The sequence below is a fragment of the Mus caroli genome, unplaced genomic scaffold, assembly GCF_978045245.1.
Source record: "Mus caroli unplaced genomic scaffold, Mus_caroli_1 scaffold_2, whole genome shotgun sequence".
In the NCBI taxonomy this organism is placed as follows: Eukaryota; Metazoa; Chordata; class Mammalia; order Rodentia; family Muridae; genus Mus; species Mus caroli.
Window position 1 is genome coordinate 142,951,004 of NW_028227257.1, and position 25,567 is coordinate 142,976,570.

Here is a 25,567-nt window from a genome sequence, read left to right on the forward strand (position 1 = left end):
TCTTCCGGCCTGACCAGCACCGGGGTAGCTAGAGCGCAGGGTCGGCTGACACCCGCCAGCTACCCACGACACCCGCCACAGGATTTTGAGACTTCGGGTGAGTGGAACACAGAGTCTGCTCCAATCTTTAAACAGTGACAACGATAACAACTAACCCCAGAGATTACCAGATGGCGAAAGGTAAACGTAATAATCTTACTAACAGAAACCAAGACCACTCACCATCATCAGAACCCAGCACTCCCACTTCGCCCAGTCCAGGGCACCCCAACAAACTGGAAAAGCTAGACACGGATCTAAAAGCATATCTCATGATGATGGTAGAGGACATCAAGAAGGACTTTAATAACTCACTTAAAGAATTACAGGAGAACATGGCTAAAGAGTTACAAGTCCTTAAAGAAAAACAGGATAACACAATCAAACAGGTAGAAGTCCTTAAAGAAAAACAGGAAAACACATCCAAACAGATGATGGAAATGAACAAAACCATACTAGACCTAAAAAGGGAAGTAGACACAATAAAGAAAACCCAAAATGAGGCAACACTGGAGATAGAAACCCTAGGAAAGAAATCTGGAACCATAGATACGAGTATCAGCAACAGAATACAAGAGATGGAAGAGAGAATCTCAGGTGCAGAAGATTCCATAGAGAACATCGGCACAACAATCAAGGAAAATGTAAAACGCAAAAAGATCCTAACTCAAAACATCCAAGAAATACAGGACACAATGAGAAGACCAAACCTACAGATAATAGGAGTGGATGAGAATGAAGATTTTCAACTCAAAGGACCAGCAAACATCTTCAACAAAATTATAGAAGAAAACTTCCCAAATCTAAAGAAAGAGATGCCCATGAACATACAAGAAGCCTACAGAACTCCAAATAGACTGGACCAGAAAAGAAATACCTCCCGACACATAATAATCAGAACAACAAATGCACTAAATAAAGATAGAATACTAAAAGCAGTAAGAGAAAAAGGCCAAGTAACATGTAAAGGCAAGCCTATCAGAATTACACCAGATTTTTCACCAGAGACTATGAAAGCCAGAAGATCCTGGACAGATGTTATGCAGACACTAAAAGAACACAAATTCCAGCCCAGGCTACTATACCCAGCCAAACTCTCAATTAACATAGATGGAGAAACCAAAGTATTCCACGACAAAACCAAATTCACACATTATCTCTCCACGAATCCAGCCCTTCAAAGGATAATAACAGGAAAAAACCAATACAAGGACAGGAACCACGCCCTAGAAACAACAAGAAGGTAATCCCTCAACAAACCTAAAAGAAGACAGCCACAAGAACAGAATGCCAACTTTAACAACAAAAATAACAGGAAACAACAATTACTTTTCCTTAATATCTCTTAATATCAATGGACTCAACTCCCCGATAAAAAGACATAGACTAACAAACTGGCTACAGAAAGAGGACCCAACATTTTGTTGCTTACAGGAAACTCATCTCAGAGAATAAGATAGACACTACCTCAGAATGAAAGGCTGGAAAACAATTTTCCAAGCAAATGGTATGAAGAAACAAGCTGGAGTAGCCATTCTAATATCTGATAAGATTGACTTCCAACCCAAAGTCATTAAAAAGGACAGGGAGGGACACTTCATACTCATCAAAGGTAAAATCTTCCAAGAGGAACTATCAATCCTGAATATCTATGCTCCAAATACAAAGGCAGCCACATTCATTAAAGAAACTTTAGTAAATCTCAAAGCACACATTACACCTCATACAATAATAGTGGGAGACTTCAACACACCACTTTCACCAATGGACAGATCATGGAAACAGAAACTAAACAGGGACACAGTGAAACTAACAGAAGTTATGAATCAAATGGATCTGGCAGATATCTACAGAACATTCTATCCTAAAACAAAAGGATATACCTTCTTCTCAGCACCTCATGGTACCTTCTCCAAAATTGACCACATAATTGGTCACAAAACAGGCCTCAACAGATACAAAAATATTGAAATTGTCCCATGCATCCTATCAGATCACCATGGACTAAGGCTGATCTTCAATAACAAAATAACTAATAGAAAGCCAACATTCACGTGGAAACTGAACAACACACTTCTCAATGATACCTTGGTCAAGGAAGGAATAAAGAAAGAAATTAAGGACTTTTTAGAGTTCAATGAAAATGAAGCCACAACATACCCAAACTTATGGGACGCAATGAAAGCATTTCTAAGAGGAAAACTCATAGCTCTGAGTGCCTCCAAAAGGAAACTAGAGAGAGCACACATTAGCAGCTTGACAACACACCTAAAAGCACTAGAACAAAAGGAAGCAAATTCACCCAAGAGGAGTAGACGGCAGGAAATAATCAAACTCAGGGGCGAAATCAACCAAGTGGAAACAAGAAGAACTATTCAAAGAATCAACCAATCAAGGAGCTGGTTCTTTGAGAAAATCAACAAGATAAATAAACCCTTATCCAGACTCACTAGAGGGCACAGGGAAAGTATCCTAATTAACAAAATCAGAAATGAAAAAGGAGACATAACAACAGATCCTGAAGACATCCAAAACACCATCAGATCCTTCTACCAAAGGCTATACTCAACAAAACTGGAGAACCTGGATGAAATGGAGAAGTTCCTAGACAGATACCAGGTACCAAAGTTGAATCAAGATCAGGTTAATGATCTAAACAGCCCTATATCCCCCAAAGAAATAGAAGCAGTCATTAATAGTCTCCCAACCAAAAAAAGCCCAGGACCAGATGGATTTAGTGCAGAGTTCTATCAGACCTTCAAAGAAAATCCCAGTTCTTCACAAACTATTCCACAAAATAGAAACAGAAGGTACTCTACCCAACTCATTCTATGAAGCCACAATTACTCTGATACCTAAACCACAAAAAGACCCAACAAAGATAGAAAACTTCAGACCAATATCCCTTATGAATATTGATGCAAAAATCCTCAATAAAATTCTTGCTAACCAAATCCAAGAACACATCAAAACAATCATCCATCCTGACCAAGTAGGTTTCATCCCAGGGATGCAGGGATGGTTCAATATACGGAAATCCATCAACGTAATCCAGTATATAAACAAACTCAAAGACAAAAACCACATGGTCATCTCGTTAGATGCGGAAAAAGCATTTGACAAGATCCAACACCCATTCATGATAAAAGTCTTGGAAAGATCAGGAATTCAAGGCCCATACCTAAACATGATAAAAGCAATCTACAACAAACCAGTAGCCAACATCAAAGTAAATGGTGAGAAGCTTGAAGCAATCCCTCTAAAATCAGGGACTAGACAAGGCTGTCCACTTTCTCCATACCTATTCAACATTGTACTTGAAGTCCTAGCCAGAGCAATTCAACAACAAAAGGAGATCAAAGGGATACAAATTGGAAAAGATGAAGTCAAAATATCACTTTTTGCAGATGATATGATAGTATATATAAGTGACCCTAAAAATTCCACCAGAGAACTCCTAAACCTGATAAACAGCTTCGGTGAAGTAGCTGGATATAAAATTAACTCAAACAAATCAATGGCCTTTCTCTACACAAAGAATAAACAGGCTGAGAAAGAAATTAGGGAAACAACACCCTTCTCAATAGTCACAAATAATATGAAATATCTTGGCGTGACTCTAACTAAGGAAGTGAAAGATCTGTATAATAAAAACTTCAAGTCTCTGAAGAAAGAAATTATAGAAGATCTCAGAAGATGGAAAGATCTCCCATGCTCATGGACTGGCAGGATCAACATTGTAAAAATGGCTATCTTGCCAAAAGCAATCTACAGATTCAATGCAATCCCCATCAAAATTCCAACTCAATTCTTCAACGAATTAGAAAGTGCAATCTGCAAATTCATCTGGAATAACAAAAAACCTAGGATAGCAAAAACTCTTCTCAAGGATAAAAGAACCTCTGGTGGAATCACCATGCCGGACCTAAAGCTTTACTACAGAGCAATTGTGATAAAAACTGCGTGGTACTGGTATAGTGACAGACAAATAGACCAATGGAATAGAATTGAAGACCCAGAAATGAACCCACACACCTACGGTCACTTGATCTTCGACAAGGGAGCTCAAAACATCCAGTGGAAGAAAGACAGCATTTTCAACAAATGGTGCTGGCACAACTGGTTGTTAACATGTAGAAGAATGCGAATCGATCCATTCCTATCTCCTTGTACTAAGGTCAAGTCTAAGTGGATCAAGGAACTTCACATAAAACCAGAGACACTGAAACTTATAGAGGAGAAAGTGGGGAAAAGCCTTGAAGATATGGGCACAGGGGGAAAATTCTTGAATAGAACAGCAATGGCTTGTGCTGTAAGATCAAGAATTGACAAGTGGGACCTCATGAAACTGCAAAGCTTCTGCAAGGCAAAAGACACCATCAATAAGACAAAAAAACCACCAACAGATTGGGAAAGGATCTTTACCTATCCTAAATCAGATAAGGGACTAATATCCAATATATATAAAGAACTCAAGAAGGTGGACTCCAGAAAGTCAAATAACCCCATTAAAAATGGGGCTCAGAACTGAACAAAATTCTCACCTGAGGAATACCGAATGGCAGAGAAGCACCTGAAAAAATGTTCAACATCCTTAATCATCAGGGAAATGCAAATCAAAACAACCCTGAGATTCCACCTCACACCAGTCAGAATGGCTAAGATCAAAAATTCAGGTGACAGCAGATGCTGGCGAGGATGTGGAGAAAGAGGAACACTCCTCCATTGTTGGTGGGATTGCAAGCTTGTACAACCACTCTGGAAATCAGTCTGGTGGTTCCTCAGAAAATTGGACATAGTACTACCGGAGGATCCAGCAATACCTCTCCTGGGCATATATCCAGAAGATGTCCCAACTGGTAAAAAGGACACATGCTCCACTATGTTCATAGCAGCCCTATTTATAATAGCCAGAAGCTGGAAAGAACCCAGATGTCCCTCAACAGAGGAATGGATACAGAAATTATGGTACATTTACACAATGGAGTACTACTCAGCTATTAAAAAGAATGAATTTATGAAATTCCTAGCCAAATGGATGAACCTGGAGGGCATCATCTTGAGTGAGGTAACACAATCACAAAGGAACTCACACAATATGTATTCACTGATAAGTGGATATTAGCCCAAAACTTAGGATACCCAAGATATAAGATACAATTTGCTAAATGCATGAAACTCAAGAAGAATGAAGACCAAAGTGTGGACACTGTGCCCCTTCTTAGAATTGGGAACAAAGCACCCATGGTAGAAGTTACAGAAACAAAGTTTGGAGCTGTGATGAAAGGATGGACCATCTAGAGACTGCCGTATCCAGGGATCCATCCCATAATCAGCTTCTAAACGCTGACACCATTGCCTACACTAGCAAGATTTTTCTGAAAGGACCCAAATATAGCTGTCTCTTATGAGACAATGCCGGGGCCTAGCAAACACAGGAGTGGATGCTCACAGTCAGCTATTGGATGTATCACAGGGCTCCCAATGGAGAAGCTAGAGAAAGTACCCAAGGAGCTAAAGGGATCTGCAACCCTATAGTTGGAACAACATGATGAACTAACCAGTACCCCGGAGCTCTTGTCTCTAGCTGCATATGTATCGAAAGATGGCCTAGTCGGCCATCACTGGAAAGAGAGGCCCATTGGACTTGCAAACTTTATATGCCCCAATATAGGGGAATGCCAGGGCCAAAAGAATGGGAATGGGTGGGTAGGGAAGTGGGGGGCGCTATGGGGGACTTTTGGGATAGCATTGGAAATGTAATTGAGGAAAATATGTAATAAGAAATATTAAAAGTTTTTAAAAAAAGAAGTAAAACCCGAAGTGAGGAAGACATTCATTGGAGATCAACAGTTGGCCTACACTTATACACAAAGAAGTAAGTAAAACTGTCACCACTCACAAAACATGATCCTGTATATGGAAAATCTTTAAGAGTTTCAAAACTGGATTTAGCAAGGATACAGGAAAATGTCAATGTACAAAATTGAAATATATTCCTATATACTTGAAATGAGCAATTGAAAATGAGATTTTTTTCCAGTGCCATTTAAAATAGCATACAAAACAAAATACATTTAACAAAAAAAAAAAAAGTGTAAGATTTGTGTGCTGCAAGCTATAAAACATTTGAGGAAAAAAATTTGAAAGACCTAAATAAATGGAGAGATATTCCATGTTTTGCATTGGAAGACTCAATATTTCTTACTCAATATTTTTAAGATGTTAATTTGCCTAAATTGATCTATAGATTCAATATAATCCCAGCCCAAATTCCAGATGGCTTTTTTGGGGGAAGCTTGACAAGCTAGTTCTAAAATGTATATGTGAATATGCTAAAGAACTAGAGCAGGGACGACAATGTAGAAAGGGAAAGCTAAAGGCACAGTTCTGTATTACCTGCCTGCAAGACCTATGGCACAGTGACAGTAACCAAGACAGAGGAGATGGACACAAGCTCATAGACTCAAAGGAAGAGAGCAGAAATAAACCTGCACATTTGTAAGTACAGGTTTGGTCTTGTTTGGGTTTGCTATCCCCAAAATAAATGAGCTAAAACAACTGTATATCATGGAGAAAAGTAACCTTGACTTCTACTTCTTGCAAATATTAGCTCAAAACAGATTAAGTGTGGAAACATGGATGAAACTACAAAACAAGTAGAAGAAAACATGAGAGAATCTTCATGAATATGCGGTAGGCAAAGATCTCTCAGCTAGGTCACCAGAGACATGCATCATAAAGGGAAAAGTTGTGAAGTAGACCTCAGGATGGCAAATGCTTACCTCCTACAAACATGGGCACTTAACAAAACAGACAAACTACAGGCATAGAAAACATTCTCAAAATTCTGTCTATAAAGAAAAAGGCTTTGGGGCAGGAAAGTTTGCTCAATAGATAAAAGTGATTGCTGCCAAGCCCTAGCTGGGTTTGTTCAGAGACCCACATGGTAGAAGAAGAAAACTGATTCCTGCAAGCTGTCCTCTAACCTCCACACACAATGTGACACGTGTGCAATCCCTCTGCCACAGCACAGATACAAAATGCATAAATGTAATTTAAGATTTTAAAGAAAGAAAAAGGTGCTATCCAAAATATGTAAAGAAACACTAAGGCTCAATAATATGAAACTCTTAATAATTAAGGTGTACAAAAGACCCAAGAAGAACACCACAGTGATGTTCACTTAGCCAACAGGCACATAAAAAGATGTGTAGCATCATTAGGTGGAGAGTAAAAATGAATACCACAACTGTGGGCCACTATAAACCTATTGGTATGGTAAAGTAAAAACTTACAATCCTACATCTTATGCATACATTTGCTATATGACTAAACCTAGTAGTACTAGGTATCTATTGAAGAAAATAAAAACTTATGTACACACACATGAATATTTTCAGCAGCTTTATTTATAATTACCCCATTTTTTCTCCCAATTTTTAAAAAAGATCTACATGTCCTTTATCAGACAAGCACATAGCCAAGTTCATGGTCATAAAATGGGATACTACCCATCAAAAAAGAAAAGAAAAGAAAAGAAAAGAAAAAGAAACTACTGATTCTTACCCAACAAAATAGATATCACCAGTATTTTATGATTGTGAAAGGATCTAGGAAGACATTCTGATACAGTCACAACTAGAGGTAGATATCAGATGAGTATATTTCCAGGACTTTTTTGCCCAAAGGAAATATGAAGGGAATGGAGTTGTTCTGTATCTTGATTGTCATGGTGAACATGTATTTGCTTCTTTAAAAACTGTGTAGGAGCGGGGGCGGGGGGCTATCTTAGTAAAGAACTTGCCACTCAAGCATCAGAACCTGAATCCAGTCCCTAGAACCCCCTTTAAAGCCAGATGGATGTAGCAGCTCATACTTGTAATCCCAGCAATGGAGAGGTATAGAGGGAGGTCTCTGGAGGCTTACTGCCCAGCCAGCATAGCTTGATTAGCAAGTTCCAGGTCCCAGAGAGATTCTGTCTCAGAAAGCAAGATAGTCCAGGTGTAGGCTGATCTCTGTGAATTCCAGGCCAGCTGAGGTACTCAGTGAGACTCTGTCTCATTAAGTGTGTGCGAGTGCGCACATACACATACACGCCCCCAGCAGCAAAAATATATAGTAGACTTCTGAGGAACAACATGTGTGTGCACACGCACTCACACACACACAAATCATAGAACTATTTGCTGAAAGTGGTAAGTTGTAACATGTATATCACACCCCAATAGGCTGACTTTAAATTTTTTTAAGAACTGACACCACAAGTTGTTGGCTATTTATTTACACCATCTGGTGGACTCCCTTTGTAAACTTTTTAAACTTTCACGGCAGGACAGGCCTCCACCTAAGAAGCTCCAGCAGATAGGCCCCTCCCCCAGACTTCTTTAACAGTTACAACAATAACACGAGTTTCCATCCTCTCTGTCACAAAGATCATATCCAGCTATCACCAAGGTCATCTCTGGCTCCTCCTCAGTAGAAGTCTTTCCAGATTATGCTAATCTCAAATCAAAAGTCTGAACAGGAAAACCCACCAATCTCTGTGCTTCCCACAGAAATCCACCAGTCCCTGAACTTCATGTTCACCAATCCCTGAGCTCACAAACTCAAGACTTGAAATCCCACCAATTTTCATCCTGGAAATCTCTACTGTACAAAGCTCCACCCCCTAAGAAATCCTATATAAGTCTTGCCTACTGTTCAGTTCCCCGCTGTTTTCACCGGGAAGCAGAAGCAGCCAATCCTGGATTCATTCCCTCCCAATAAATCTCTTTTATGAGATTTTCTGCCCCGTGTGACTCTCTCATCTCAAGAAGCCAAGAAACAAAGAAGAGTGGGGCTGAGGCGCCTGAACACCTAGCTCAGCTGGGGATCCCCTCCCCATGGGAACTGCAACACTGAAGAAGAGGAAGAAGAGCAACAAAGCTAGAGTCCTTACCCTGTAGCACTCCAGCTCAGCCAGGGATAGCCTCCCTTGGGGCAGCAACTGCTCTGTTGAAGAGGCATCCGCTCAGAGCTATGTGATTCCTGGGCTCCTGAGTCTTAGGTTACTTTTACACCTGAGCAGGAACTCCAACACAAGTTTCTTTTTTAATCATTTTAAAGTTTATTTGTTTTAATTTGTGTGGGAATTTTACCTACATGTATGTCTATGCACCACATGCATGTAGTGTCTTAAAAGGCCAGAAGAGGGTGCTGAATCCCTAGCACTGAAGTTACACACAGGTGTGAGCCACCATGTGGATGCTAGAAATCAAACATAGGTCCTCTCCAAGAAGAGCCAGTGCTCTTAACCACTGAGCCATCTCCTTAGGCCTGACACCAGAAGTATCTGAGATAGAGAGCAACTTGCCCTTACCACAGCTCTTACCACAGCTCACCGGCGGGGGGGGGGGGGGGGGGGGGGGGGTTGGAAATGGCCTAGCCACTTAATAAAAGCAGTTGGTTTTCTAGGAAGTTTACACAGGCCTACCACAATGCCAGGCAGCTCCACTCCTTCCTGTTTATCTGAGAGAAGGAAAAGCAAGCATCCAGCAGGCTTTTCAATGAGTGTGAGTGCTGCTCATGGCACACAGGAACTGGCAACAGTGAATGCCGGCCTATGTAGATCAACTATTGTAGCCTATAGTTCTTTATTATTAAGCCACACCTTAACAAACTCTGTACTCACAAAACAATATGAGACTGTCTAAATGAACTACAGTGAGTGAAGAGAAACCAGAGTCAAGAAGATAGATATGATTTCATTCATGAACATTATAGAGAGAGTGGGCCTAGAGGAGGCAGCCTGGATAGCTCACCAGCTACCTGGTGGGGTAAAGGGGTGACCTGACCCTTGACCTTGGTGAGATGCATAGAATGTCAAAACTCATTAGACTGTCCATCCAAATACATGCATTCTCTTACCTTAAGTTTTGATTTAATGAAGTTAAAAAGAAGAGGCCTTAGAAACTAATTTAGAGCAGATTTCAGTATTAAGCTTTGGGGCCAGCTGATTTCTTGTGATTTATGAACTTAGGCAACAGGTAAGTTTGGAACAGGATGGCTCTTGATTTCTGTGACTGCCCAGACCATTTACATTTACTTGTGAGTTGATAATCTTGTCTCTGTTAGCTTTTCTGCCCTTATATAGAAAGGGAGGGGGCTGCCCCTGCTGCTGCTGCTGCTGCCTACTCTGCTAGTGTCTATGTAACTTGCATATACTGTTTCCCTTACAATATGCATTGTTCCCTGGCTGTGAACTTGACAGGAGAAATACAGCAAGAGTATTCCATTCTTACTGATCTAAAGTCAGCTTACAGGCTTCATGTTCATCTCAAACCCTAACCAGAGTCTCTTAATGCCATGCTCTTCCAGAAGCCAAGATTCCCCCAGCCCCTGGAGATGTCCTGAGAGCTCCCGTGTTCTGTAGGTGATAGTAACCATGCACAGCAACAGCATGCTATGTTGCAGGAGTGAATCCTCCTCCAGTTCCGATCCTTTAGGTGTGTTTGCATTTGTCGAATGGACCAGTGAGTGATTTGGGGGTATTTACTGGTCCGGGTTTTACAGTTAAGACACAACTCTTCCCCATGATGTCGCAGGCTGGTTGGGTAGATGAGCTAGTGGATAGCAAGATGGTCCCTTCATCTCTGGTTGCAACCCACCCTCATACTATCCATAATACTCCAGCACAGAAGTAGCACACCCTGATTCACAGTCCTATGATGATGTCCCATCTTTCTCTGTGTGGAGTTAAAGTGCCACATGTAGCTCTTTAGGGTATCTTGTCTCTTGTGACCACCTTTATTTTATACCAGCAGCTTTGCCTCTGTCCATGGGAGTCCAGGCATTTCAGTCAAAGCATCTCCAGTAGGTAGATCTGTGGCTAATTTAGAAATGAACATTTTTTTTTATCCTTTATTTGTTCAAAGACTTTTGGGTGTGTGCTCAGTGTGCTGGGGATACAGGGACCTAAAACCAAATCAGAAGCAGCAGTCACCGCCCTGCCCGAAGAAGGTATGGCTGAGTGCTGGCGCTGTCTATGAGCATGATGAGCTTGGGAAGGGCATCACAGTCTGGTACAACCAGAGGAGACATGTGGGAAGGACTAAGATATAGAAGGACCAGAGAAGTGTGATCAGAAGCACAAATTTGACTTTAAGTGGGGCAATGGGAAGTGAACTAAGAATCCAGTGACATGCTGAGTTCTGTGCTATGGTGTACCACAAACTAAGGGATCTGCTTTTCACTGTTTCTCAGTTTCCCAAAATCTGGCCAGAGCTTCCTTCCCTCTGTCTCACATCTACCAATACATGGCTTGAGGTTGGGGGACAGTTTGCATGAATTGTGTCACTCTGTCTGCTCTTAAGGAATTGTCTTCATTTTGCACTGGGCTGCTCACTACCAGTGTACATTCCATGCAGGAAGCAAAGGAGCATCATGATCCAGTGCACCTTGGCCAGAGTGTGTGTGTATGATTTGTCAACAATTGAGGACTTTATGGGGCTTCATTAAAGATGCTGGGGCAGGAGCACTGTGGGACATCAGAAGAGCCCTCAGCAGTAAACCACAACGCTGAGCTTTGGAACGCAGTAAATGTTTAAGAGACTTCCTTCCTTTCATTACTGAATTTTACTTCACTTTTATACCAGTAAAGAGTTGTGTTTTATTGGTTGAAATTTCTTGATTCCGTTTTCCCCAGGTCTGTTTAAAGCTACATTTTATCTTTGAGGATGTTTGGCTCGCCGTGGAGGAAGTGCTGCCAGCGAATTCAATTAACTGGCAGAGCTCACAGATATTGTACATGGATTTCTTTTTTTTCCTCCTTTTTCACAACTGCGACATAAACACAGCTGGGTTTAATATTTGTTGTAACAAAGATTTAACTTGAATCATTTTACTCTGGGTAATTAATGCTTGGAATGTGGGTTCCTCTGCTTGGTTTGTAATCCTCTGCATTTTCTTGCTCACGCTATCTAGATAATGAAGTGTGCTCCTCCAGGTCTTTGCCCTGCCTTAAAACTGCTTAATATTTGGCCGTTCCCACTAGAGAGCAGATGCTTTTCTTTGCAAGAATTGAATTTCTGTCAGCTCTTTTATGCATCATGTGTTTGGAACTGTAAGTGGATCAAGTTGTTCATCACAGCAGGGACACTGTGAAACACATCTATTATACACACTTCCCACCCCCAACCCTGCTTCCTGTTTTTTTTTTCCCCTCCCCTGAGGAGGTGGAGATGCCCAGATCCCCTTGGGAGATATCTCACTCTGTGTGGATATACTCATGTGATCCACCATGGATCCGGCCTGGCTGCCTCCCTAAGCATGTAAATCTATATCTCTTCAGCCCAGTCTTGTTGCTGAGACAGACTACTCTTTTATCTTGATAAACACCAAGCACTTCATTAACTCCCAAATACACACCAAGTTCAGGTCACTAAATAAATCCACTAAGCCCAGCATAATGAGTGACAGAAATTCCCAGTAATTGATGCCCTAGAAAATGTTTATTGTGAACCTATGACTTTCATGCTATAGAGTTGGGCTAATGTAGAAGAAAGCCACCATCTATTAGGCACCTAATGTGTGCCTGCCACTGTGCTAGAGGCTTTGAAAGTCTTGACATTTGATCTGTGTAATCATTCTATCAAAAAAAAAAGTGAAAGTAGGGAGGGTATAGGGGACTTTCAGGATAACATTTGAAATGTAAATGAAGAAAATATCTAATAAAAAATTGAAGAAAAAAGTGAAAGTACTTTATCACCTTGTTATTTAAAAAGAAAAAGAAGAGGTTAAGTGCCCATTTATAGGCATCTAGATAATAACTAGCTGCCATGGCAGAATTTGAACTCAAATCTGTCTAAACAACAGAGTAAGTTTATCAGTAGACTCTAACAGATTTACTAAACATACATTTTTTGGTTGTTCATTCAAGGCATTTTTTTTTTGGTTGGTTTGTTCTGAGACATCTGTATAGTACAAGCTGGCCTTAAACTTGCTGTTACCCAAGTTGCTTGCTAACTCTTAAATTAAAATGATTCTCCTGCCTCAGCCTCCTAAGTTCTGGAACTAAGATATGCACCTGTGCCTAACTTGAAGGCACTGATTTACAGTTTTGTTTGTTTGAAAATGAACACTAACATTGTTCATTTTCACTATCCATTCTACACCAAGTCTCAGGGCCAATGACATTTCTGAACATCTTTGTGTCCATCTAAACCAGAACCCATGGTTGCAATTGAAATTAATTTTCCTTTTTTTCTCAGAGCTCAGTGTAAGTGTACCCCGGTTTCTCAAAGCAAGCCATCATGTTCTCATGGTACTATTTTCTACATTTTGAGTCCTAGAATCTACAGTGAGCTGATGATAGAAATTCCCAGATGTGTGTGGTTTAGTTTGTCAACTCAACACAGGATTGAAAAACATGTCTTAAGGATGCTCCTGCAACACAGGGGTCCCCTTGGCCTCAGACCATGAGGGCAGCAGTGAATTGAGGCATGCTTTTAGTCACTTAGTTTTGCAGGTATTGCCTGGCACATTCACTGGTCTGCCAGAGAAATGCTTATATATAGAAGTCATTACAGTGAACTCGTAAGACAGATTTTTACTTTTGAAGAAACTCATCAGTCTTTCAACAAACATTTTTAGTCATGGTTATCTTGAGCCTTCCTCTAAGCACTTTTCCTTAGGGCTCTGCAGTCGTATCCTGGATCAGGAGACATCCATGAACCCCTTACTTTTGTTTCCTAGGCTGGCTGTTGTTGAATGGTTTTAGAAAGTGATAGAGGTTATGGTTTTTTGTTTTTTAAAATGTCTAACTTTCCTTTTGAAAGCACTTCTGCTTTTTTCAAAGGTAACTTACATTTTTATTTTGTGTGTTCTGTTTGCAAGCGAATGCTTCTTGGTTTATTCATGTTGACAACTGAAAAGCCTTGGACCTAATTAAAAGAATTTCCATGAGAACCTTTACTGAACCATTTCATTACGCAGCACTGCACAGATTGCATTGTGACGCATGGTGATGGTTTAAATCTGACCTTTAATCCTGAACTGCCAGGAATTTTAGGGAGAGCCCTGCGTTGAAAAGATTCTCCCCAAAGCATGTATATGCTTATACATATTTGGTTAGAAATAATCTTTTTATTGAATGGCCACCTACTAGTATAAATATATGTCACTTTGAGCTCAGATCCTGTAATCTATAGTTGTTAGGATTTTCTAGCTGCAGCGTGTGTGTGTGTGTGTGTGTGTGTGTGTGTGTGTGTGTGTGTGGTGTTAAAGCTGAATTGTTTTATAGAAAAAGCAAAGACAATTTTACTTACTCTAGACCAAAAAAATAAGAGGGGGGGGGGTTGGAGCAGGTGGATTTTACTGGAGGGTAGGAAAGTATGAGCACCTCAGCCACTGTGTGGATGCGCCTTTCAGCGGCGAGGGGCTGGAGTGTGTGAGGGTATGATAGACCCTTTCTGAACCTTCTTTGGTAGCTAGTGAAAGTAGGACTCTTTTGGTTTTGTTTTTAAATTATACTTTTTACTCCAAGAATAGCATTCTAAGTATTTGAAGGTTTTTCATGGGATGCTAACCAGAACCATTATGGCACAGTAGAGTAAGCATTCACATAATGAAAATTGATCCTTTTGTCTGGCAAAAGCCTGGTTAGAATTAGGACATTGCCTCTAACTTTCTGACTTACATGTAGCCGATGAGTTGTCAAGAGAGAAGGAGGGAAAAGAGATCAGGATCCCCAGGGTCATCACCTGCACCAGCACAGAGCTCTGCATAACTAGCACAGCCCTACACTCCCCCACAGAGAACCAAGATTTTTGTGGGAAAAAATGGGATGCAGAAGAAGCAATTAAACTCAACTGAGGTCAAGGTCCAACCATGTTCTCAAGAAAGAAATAGAAAAGCAGGGAATGAGCAGAAGCAGTAATGGAGATATATTAGGTTGGGAGAAAGTAAGCCAGTGTCATGGGCAAGTGTAATTTGCTGTCCTAAGAAACCCTGTCAGCAGTGAAAGTTAACTGGCTAGCACAGGTTGTGAGGTAGAACAGACCCAGCCTTGACTCTGGTTTCTGCTACCACTGGACCATCTACTAGATGGGGTCTGAGTCTCAGTTTCCTCATCTGTATAGTGGGGATAACAGTGCCTACCTCACCCAGTGTTTCTGAAGGCTTCATCCAATGCTGGGCATAGAAACACTTGCCCTGTCATCCACTAACTAGTAGGGTGTTCCTGTTTCTTTCTCTTGATGATCCATAATTCTTTCAAAAGTTATCATTGGGAAGAGTGTGCTGTGAGATTACCCTTACATACCAAGACTTTTTGTTTCAATTTTGAGACAAGAGCTGACAAAGGCATAGAGATGAACTGGGAGCTGAGGAGATGGCTCAGTAGTGACATATTTGCCACGTACATCTGAGGGCCTGAGCTGAGATGCCCAGCAACCACTTAAAAGAATCCAGAAACAACAGCACACAGGAGTTCCAGAGCTGGTGAGGCAGAGACTGGAGGATCCCTGAGACTTAGCGGCCATCCAGTCTAGCCAAACAAGTTCAGTAAAAAACTGTTCAAAAATAAGGTGTATGGGTTAGGGAGATGGTTCAGCAGATTACAGTGTTTGCTTCACAAATACAGGGACCAGAGTTTGTATCCCAGAAGATCCACATAAAATCCACGAGGGCTTGGTGGCCCACCTGTAACCTCACGGTGCAGGTGGTGGAGATGGGATCCCCAAAGCAAGCCAGCTAGAAAGACTAACCAAATCCATGAGTAGAAAGTGATCAGTGAAGACACCCTCACATATGCACACCAAAAAGGGGGTGCAGAACAATAAAGAGAGACACCCAGCATTTGTCTCTGATCTTAGTAAGTGCATTCACCAATAAATACATAGACTAGACTATTTTTTACTGCTAGTGGCAAGAGGACAAAGTGAGCTAGTATTTTCACATCTCTGCAGAGAAGAAAACAGTCACTTTGCCCTCTGAACCCAGCCATGCCCCAGGGATTTTGGAACAAAGTCTAATGTCTAGTTTATTCAAAAATGCAAGACAACCACTTTGCTTGGAGGAAAATATGACTCTCTGTCCCTTCTTAAATTTAATTTGTCAAAATAGCAAATACTGAACTCCACAATTCACACACCCAGTAATTACAGGGCTTCTGCACAGACTGGCTTGAGCCAGGCTTGAGAACTATGTTTCTATTTAGGTGATGTGCCCATCCTGCAGGGGACCTTGGTGCTACTGGATAGTATTAGAACATAGACCTGAATTGCTGTTGTCAAATCGTCATTACTCATGGCCATGTGGTGGTGGAGAGAGTATAGTTGATCCATGGCAGTAGAACCTTAGTCTAGCCTGAGGTATCAGAATGAAGATATAGCACTGAACAGGGCCCTGTGTCATCCAATATGGTATCTGCTAGTCACAGATGGCCATTTAAATTCAAATTGAATAAAGTAAAATACAGCCTTCAGTTTCTCAGTCATACCAGCCACATTTCGAGTGCTCTGAGCAATCTGCTTTTGCATAGCACCAGGCAAGAGGTAGATCATTCCCATCAGTGTATAAAGTTCAGTTAAGCTGTTCTAAACTGTGAGTTAAGAGGGTAATGGTAGGTGAGAACACTCCAAATAGGACTAGAGATCAGTGAGTAACCATGGAGGTGGCAGAACCTTATCTGAATGACATAGGTCTAGGCCTTGTTGGGACTCCTCAGAGCAATACCAAAATGCTTGAAATATCGTAAGGTGTCAGCACTGGTAGCAAAAGGTGGTTAGAAATATCTTGGATATGGCATATAACTCTCCTACCCACAAGCCACAAGTTGCAACCAAGTGATTGGTTGTTGTTGTTGTTGAGTGCTGCTGGGTGTTGTAACATTTATCCACCTCATTCATAGGATAAAGATATGTAATCTGCTATTATATAAAGAGCTAAAGGAAGTTGGTTGTGATAGTACATGTCTTTAATTCCAGCATTGGAGTGGGGGTGAGAGGAGCAAGGGCAGATCTCTGAGAATTTGAGGGCTACCTGCTCTACATAGTTAGTTTCAGGACAGACAGAACTACATAGAGAGACACTTTATATATATATGTGTATATATATATATATATATATATATATATGTGTGTGTGTGTGTGTATATATACACACACACACACACTCATATACATGCATACATACATACATATACAATGTAGAACTCCCTTTTAAATCAGTAGTGAGCTCATTTCTACTGGTTGCTGGGAACTGGATTAAAAGACCCAGGAGCTCTGCCTCATTCATTCATGGTATAGCTCCAACCCAGCACATCTTCAGCCTTGGTTATTAGCAAAGAAGAGGCTAGTGAGCCCCAAGAACGATGAACAAAGCTTGATATGGTGCCTCACAGAAGTTTGAAGGCTCTAAAAAATTGATTATTGTGGATTTGGCTATAGGTTTCAATAAAGAATATTAGTAATAGGATGTAAAGGACCTGAAGTTCAACAGGTGAAGAAAGCAGGAAGCCAGGTCACCAATCCCAGGCCTCAGCTGTGCAGATTGCACCCCTGTGCTACAGCCTGAGGAGTCTGTGAGAGAGAGAGAGAGAGAGAGAGAGAGAGAGAGAGAGAGAGAGAGAGAGAGAGATGCTGACAAGTCAGCACAGAGGCACAATACAGAAGTAGGCTGAAGGAGGGCAATGCCACCTGTGTGGCTCTACCAACAGTGACTAACTGCTGTCCGTGTTCCCTCCCACTCACTCAGTATGCAGCCACTTGTTTGCCTTGCTGCTGAGCTAAATCTCATTCAATGGATGGGTATCAGTTCTGTTTCCTACCCCTTACCCCCCCCCCAACTCAGGGTCCTTTCCAGCTGAGATCAGCTCCCAATCCTGAGGAATGTGGTCCTAGCTCATGCAATTGTAAAAAGCCTTTCCAAGCTTGTTCACTTTCAGTTTACTTGAGGGCTCTAGGACTCACAAGAGACATGGTAGACCGCAGCTCATGGCAGAACCACCCACATGGTCCACAGGCCTAGCTTAATGGTCAAAAAAGGTATCACAGATGGGGGAACATCTGGATACCTTCTTTCCCTTACCCCAAGGCAGTGGCTAATTTGACTATTAAAGAAAAATACCTCACTCTACTTCTTTATAATGAAAATAACATGCCTTTTAATAAGGGATAATCAAAACAATCAAATTTATAAAACAAAGTATCCTTACATAGCTAATGGTTGGTGCATGACACTTCTGGCTTTTACTGCATACATATATATTACATGAGTTAGTAAATGATTCATGCTATACACACTGTTTTGCAATTTGAGTCCCATCTACTCCTATTTGACAGTGTTTGGGGAACATCCTTTTATGATGGTTCAGAATTCTGCCATTCCTAACTATACAGCACTGTATCATGAGGCTGTGGTCACTTCATGGACCCTGGTGATACAGAAGCAGACAGTCGTTTAAGAGTGAGTGGATGTCCACAGCAAGACAAGCACAAACAAAAAATCAAGTCTGTGAGCATGCTCTGGAGTGCACGAAGTGATTTCATATCAGTTAGTATAATGTCATGCAGGACAGCCAGGCCAACCTGGACTAAGCAGCCCAGCTATTCCAAAGGTGGTAATGGGAAGGGCCCAGGTGCCAGAGGATTTGCCCCAGGATAAAGTTGTTATATTTGGTTATTTACAAGATTACCAGGACAGCAGTTAGTAGGTGGCATTGAGAAGAGGTAAAAGCAGACAGCCCACCCAGATAATGAATTGAGCTGCACCTCCCAGGGCCAAGGTCGTGTGCACTGAAAGATGAGGGCAGATTCAGGGTGGTGCTGATGAGATGTCAGAGTAGCTGTGAGCAGGGATGAAGAGGCAGAGTCTGGCCTGGGGCCTAGGAACTGGCTTGATGGTGCTGCAGTACCCAAGGTGGATCACAGAGGAGGAAGGCTACTGCAGAGAGGAACTGTTGAGTGCAGTCTTGTGCCCTTTGTTTTCAGTCTTCCTCCTGTGACAACTGATTAAAGGAGGAAGCCATCCTCACTGACACTTATACCACCCCAAATTACCCCTGACAAGCCCCTATGTAGTGATATGACCAGCACCCCAGGAGCACTCAGGGCAAGTTCAGCTTTAGATGTATGATGGCGGGTTATTTAAGCCTTCCATTTTCTTCCTTTGCTTTTATTTAAGAGACAGAATGCAATTCTGAGCCATTAGATACACATAGACTTGCAGTTTCAAAGTTTGAAGCACTGGCAGGTCAAGACAAAAGCTTCTCCATGGTGTGGGATGAGCAAGGTCTTCAGAAGTCTTGGCCTAGGTGCTCACGGGGTGTCAGGAGCCTGGGACCACTTGGCTAGCGTCAGACCAGCGGGGGCTGACAGGAAGGAGCTCACTTGTGTTTGCTCAGTTACCATCAGCGACTCCTTCTTTGTGTAAGATGGTAATGAGGCCATTAGGAGAGGCTCACCTGAAGTGCAGCTTGTGAATCCAAGGTAATTAAACACCTCCTGAATGAAAGGGAAAGGCCAGGGAAGGTTAAGTGAGGAATAATCCGCAGCACAGGTGGCCCAAGGCCTTTGAGGAGCCAAAAGAAGAGTGACAGTGGCAGGCACCATTTCAAAGGATGGAAATGTCACCCTAGTCCTCAAGAAGGACAGGGTTTTTATTATTTGGGGGGTTGGGAGTAGGTAATATTTTTTTAAACATTTTAGTAAAGCATGTTTTTTCATACTTCTATCTCAAGTTGAAAATTTATGGCAGAACCTTCCTAGAGGTCAAGGGTCCAAGGGCCTGCATCACTCCTCGGGACCCTTCAGTACTGTGGCCTTTGAGTCTGTGGTCCCAGAAAGGGAAGCAGAGCAGAGGACTATATGCTTGTGTACAACATACACGCACATGCACACAGGTGCACATGGCTGATATGATAGATGTCCAGTTACTTTCAGATGGAGACTGTATTGTTTCCCCTCACCTCATAGAAGTGGAGTGGCTGACCCCTGTATGCTTGTTCCTGCCCCTTCTGACTTGGATGTAGCCCAGCAAATGACCCTCCCCTATAGCCACCTCACAGGAGAGCTCCTGTACTCAGTTGCAGGCCCTTTCAGCTGATCTTCACTACACAAGCAACTTTTGCTACTCAGGTTCTTGCCTCCAAACCTCTGCTGTCTCCATACCATGAATCTGTATAATAGCTACTAGGATTTATCACCACAAAGCAGAAACTGGTAAATAAGGTATGGTATGCAGTAGAATATTGTTCAACCACAGAAAGGAATGAAGACTTCATATGTATTGCCATATAGAAAACTGAGCATTGGACTGGAGAGATGGCTCAGTGGTTAAGAGCACCGACTGCTCTTCTGAAGGTCCTGAGTTCAAATCCCAGCAACCACATGGTGGCTCACAACCATCTGTAATGAGATCTGACGCCCTCTTCTGGTGTGTCTAAAGACAGCTACAGTGTACTTCGATATAATAATAAATACATCTTTAAAAAAAAAGAAAACCGAGCATTGTGATGCATGAAAGAATCTGGTCACATGAGCTACCTACTGGTCCTGTAGTTCCATGTATTTGACTTATGCAGGATGGTTTGGGTAGGTGCATGGTTGTCTGGGACTAGGGTGGGAACATGAGGTTTCTTCTGGAAGTGGTGAAAATGTTCTACAATTGGATGGTTTTGATTGTTACATTTACATTTATACCACCAAACTATATTCTCTAATGAGTACATTTAGAGATTTGTGAAATATACCACAGCAATTCCTAATGCTGAGGACACCTCCCCCCCCCCCCATTAAACCGACCCCCTCCTGGAATTGTCTGAGGCCCTCTCGGTGCCAGGCTCAGCCATCTGTCCCTCTATGACCTGCTCTCACACTGTCTTCTTTTATGTTTCACCAGATCTCCTCCCTGAAGAACAGGCTGAAGAAGGTCTCTACAACCACAGGTGATGGGGTGGCCAGAGCCTTCCTCAAGGCCCAGGCTGCTTTCTTTGGGAGCTACCGGAATGCACTGAAAATTGAGCCAGTAAGTAGCCTCTTGGCATGTAACAGCATCTGTGTTTGATTAGGGACCAAGAAGCCACTTCTGGATATGAGAAATCCGTGGTTCACCTTGAGAGGAGGTTCTGTGCGTGTGTGTGTGTGTGTGTGTGTGTGTGTGTGTGTGTGTGTGTGTGTAATGGAGGGTCTTGGATAAGGAGTTTTACATGAATCCTTCCCCTCTTACAGTAAAGGGAAGACATGAAGGTACTGCAGTGCCTGTGTGTTAAATGCTATGCCAGTCCCTTCATGATTGTCTAGCTCTCATGAAGACTCACAGGACAACTATGGGATAGTGACAACCAAGTCCACATTTCAGATGAGGACACCAAGGCTTCAGGAAAGAGAAATGATTTACCAACAGCCCCAAAGCTCATGATTTTGCCCTATACTTCACTGCCCCTTGTCTTTTAAAGGGTTCCTTCATCCTAGGAAGTTACATTTTGGTGGCTCCCTATATATAATCATGATTTAAATGAGCACAACATAGTAAGTACTAAGCAATAGTGTTACCTACATACCTAGCTCTTCTACTTCCCTGAGCCTGATTGACCAACCATTTCCCTTGCCTGCCCTGTGAGGTAATGTTGAATAGTTACAAAGAGGTCAGGTCTTTCCTGAAATCAAAGGCAGCGCCACAACTTCTTATTGCTCCCACTTGAAGCTTCCCACTGATGTACCTCTACTCGGCCTACTTTTGCATTGTGGCTGAGCAGAATGCATGTGTAGCCCAGGAAGACTCTGTGTGAGAGACCAACTGTGGTCATACTGATCCAGGTCAACATAATCTGTTTCTAGTTTCTCCTAGGTCTTACTAATGTCTATCAGCTTAAAACAAGTTCCCATGTCCTCCCTGTCTGAAAGGGAGCTGGCTCCAACTCTGGCATGATCTTGGGCCCAGCCAAGCCAATCAAGGTTTACAAGTTAGTGTAACTAAAGGAAATATTATCCTCACCCCTCTCTAAAAGGAGAGTGGGAAAGCTGGCCCAGTCCTTCTCCAGGCCTGGGGAGTAGAGATGGGGATACCCAGAAAGCTGGACACATTTTCACCCTGGTACTTGCCCTTGGTTGTCACATGCCTAGAATCCAGAGTTTATTGAATCCAGTGCATAGTTCTGGATCTGAGCTGGACACACACACCTCTAAAAGAGGAATTGCTGGTTGCCCCTGACTGACAGGCTCTGGGTTAAAGCACTGAAACTTAGGGATTTAAACCTGGCTCGGGGCTTCTTAGCTGCATAAAACTTGAAGAAGTCCCCCTGTTTGGCTAAACTTTGCTTTCTTTACCTACAAAAGTGGATACACCTTGCTTCTCCCTTCTGGGTCGTGTTAGCTTCAAACAGCCCTGAAGTTTGTCTTAGGAAAGGTGAGACCTAATGAGTAAGGCTAGAAAGAACAGAACAGAGGTGCCATACCCTGTCGCAAGTATGGGCTGTCGACCGTACTAAGGCTTGTGGTCTGAAGGTGGAGATGGACTGAGACAGATTTAACAGCGGCTTGGCTGCTGGTGTAGGAATGTGTGCTTTACTCTGCAGGAACATAAAGTTCAGCATGGAGATATGATACCACTGACGGCAGGGTTGAGTCTTAAGGCAGTGATAGGCTACACCAGAATGTTCCATGGTGGAAAAAGAGGCTTAGCCTAGTAATAGATGAAACATAGTAGACAAATGGCATATAAATGGCTCCAGAGATTGGGAACCTGAGAGAGGATGGTGGTGCCTCTGGTACAAACAGGAAAGCCTAATGCCCTGGTATTCATACCATGTGGTATGGTATGGATTTGTGGTGGAAATGAATTGGCACAGACTAAATGGTCACAGTATGTACTTGTGAAATGCCTATGTATCTCTGTAACCCCACGTGATGCATACTACATAGACATTAAAGCATCATCTGGAACTAATGACAGGCTTGGCTATAGATGTTTTCTTGAATCTAAGTTGTCATTTGGTCATTTACTGTAGGTATTATGGAGAAGAGAGCACAACTTCGTGTTTTGGTGGGGAGAAGTTTTCATCTTAGAATCCATGGACTATGGCAGGCCTATCACACTTTCACTTGCATTCATCTGTACAAGAATGACTTTTGTCTGTAAAAGGGACACCAGGAGGCCCATAGTTTCCCAATTAAGCATTACACCAACAGTGGTTACTGTGTTACCTATGTGATTTTTAAATCATAAATTTAATTCTACTAGTTCTCCTCATTGAAAAGTGAGGCAGTACAATACCTCATGCAAGATTGTTTACAATGGCTGCCGAGCACACATGAGCATGAGAAGTGGCTGCAAGGCATGGAGAGTGAATGGAGTGTTGGGTGATGATGGGGGTGGGGGCAGCAATACTATGGGATGGGAATGCTTCCCAGCGACTATACATTTTTTTAGTGGTCTGCTCATAAAATTGCACAAATTAGTGCTCAGAAGATGGCTCAGCAGTTAAAAATGCATACTGTTCTTGCAGAGGACCTGAGTTCAGTTCCTAGCTCCCACATTAGGAGACTCATAACAACCTGTAAGTCCAGCACCAGAAGAATTGATACATTCTTCTAGCCTCAATGAGCCACAGTACTCAAGCACATAGACACACCCACAAACACTCATAATGAGAGACAGACAGACAGACAGACAGACTGTATTTTGGGGATTTAGCTCAGTGTAGCCTGCATGGTATACACACAAGGCTTTGAGATCTATCCATTGCACTAAGAGAATAAAATAAAATCGCACTAGATCTTGGTTAAAATGTTTAAAGAAACAGAAATAAGAAGCACCCTGGTCCCATCAATCTAGAGTTGAAGTGGTGTCAGCAGGCCTCCACCCTATTTTTTGTCTTTGATTTGCTTTTGGTTCATTTTGCTTGGGTCTTGGGTTTTAGTTTTGTTTTGTTTTCTTCTGTTAGGCAGTTGAGTTATCCTTGACAAAGCAACCCAGCATCCCACTTACTAGTCTGTTTTTGCCGTTAGTCTGAGTAAGCACTTTGACATCATATAAAATCTCTTATCAAATGTCATTGAGAACAGCCTGGTTGTGGACCACAGTTACCTGGGAGGCTTCCAGAGGGTGAAAAATAAGCCCACTGACAGGGTTTTATCTAGTACCTCTGATCTAAAATAAGGGCCAAAGCCTACTCATTATCCTGATGCTGGCCTTATTGGCTGTTATTAATATTCCCCAATTTTAAGCTACACTAATAAGAACAGCTTTTTCTATCTTCATATGTAGTTTGAATGATTTTTCTTTCTTTTTTTCTTTTTTAGTTCTTTCTATTAGACTATTTTTAACTTTTTTATTGATCCTTTATTAATTTCACATCATGTACCCCAATTTCATTCATCCCTCCATTCCTCTATATCTGCCCTTTGCCCTTGCAACCTCCCTATCTAAAGAAAAAAACAAAAACAAAAAACAAAACATCTTGCAGTGGAAGCTGCTATGTATCTCACAGTATATACCCTTTTACCAACACTTCTTTGCTTGCAAATGATCTTTGCAATGAGCCATTGGTCTGGTTTGAGGTCTCTGGCTTCTGCTACACTGTCAATACTGGACCCTCACTGAGACACCTCTCAGATATCCTGTTAATGTCCTGTGTCATGGACATCCTTCAGCTTTGGTTCTGTAGGACTGACCCCTTCACCAGCTCCAGCACTTCATAGATGGAGTAGATGTTGGGGTAGATCTGGGCCTGGGTGGTAGCTGGATTGGTCAGCCTGCCAGCGCTCCTGTACCCACACCACTAGGGCCTGCTCTCCTGCTCCCATGCTCTCCAGGTACAGCTCACCTGCACCATCTACCAGGGCCAGCTCTACTGTGCTGCCCAGGCGAGGGGTGGGGCTCACTCTTCTGAGTGCTGTAGCCCATGAGAGGTAGGACCAGCTCTCCCACAGTGCCCAGTTGAAGGGCAGGGCCAGCTCTAGTCAACACTCAGGATCCAAGGACATTTCAAGCTTTGGTGCTGAGGGGAGGAAGAAATGGGTGGCCATGTGCAGAGCAGTTGCAGAGAGACTGAGAGCAGAGAGCACCTGCAGAAAGGAGGGCCCTGAGCAACCTGGAAGTCACTGCCCACCCCTCTGCTACACTTGCCATTACTACTTGTGCTGGGTTGCTGTCCAAATGGCTGTGGTATCTTCCCACCCAGACCAGTGCTGTGCTGTGGTAGGAAACTGGTGACCTCAGAGTAACCACTTGCATTGCTCTGAAAGCATGAGCTGCTTTTGTCTGCTCTGCTCCTTGGCAGCTGTGACTTAGGACTCCTTCAGACCTTTGAGCCTCAGTTTCTTTCCATGTGGAGCCTGATCCTTGCAGGATTGTAGTGAAACTTGGATAAGCCTAGTCCAGGGCCTGCCTGCCAGCCCTTGGACAGCAGCTTGTCTCCTGTTCTTGCTAGGATTCCTTTCCAGCCAGAAGTATTTGGGATGCAGCTCCTGTAGGGCCTGTTGATCCTTGCCTGCCTATGTAGAAGCCTGGCCTGAAAGGCTCCTGCCTATGACTTAGAGCACACTTG

General features: G+C 42.4%; 1 protein-coding gene across 8 annotated transcripts in view; it reads left to right on the forward strand.

The window, feature by feature from the left end:
* Positions 1–25,567, forward strand: part of Dennd1a (DENN domain containing 1A) — a 500,745-nt gene that overhangs the window by 343,500 nt on the left and 131,678 nt on the right. For all 8 annotated transcript variants that reach the window (XM_085834969.1, XM_085834968.1, XM_085834966.1 and 5 more), the window contains one exon: positions 20,920–21,045. In XM_085834969.1, the coding sequence (XP_085691095.1) occupies positions 20,920–21,045 (126 nt within the window). The remainder of the gene's footprint in view (positions 1–20,919; positions 21,046–25,567) is intronic.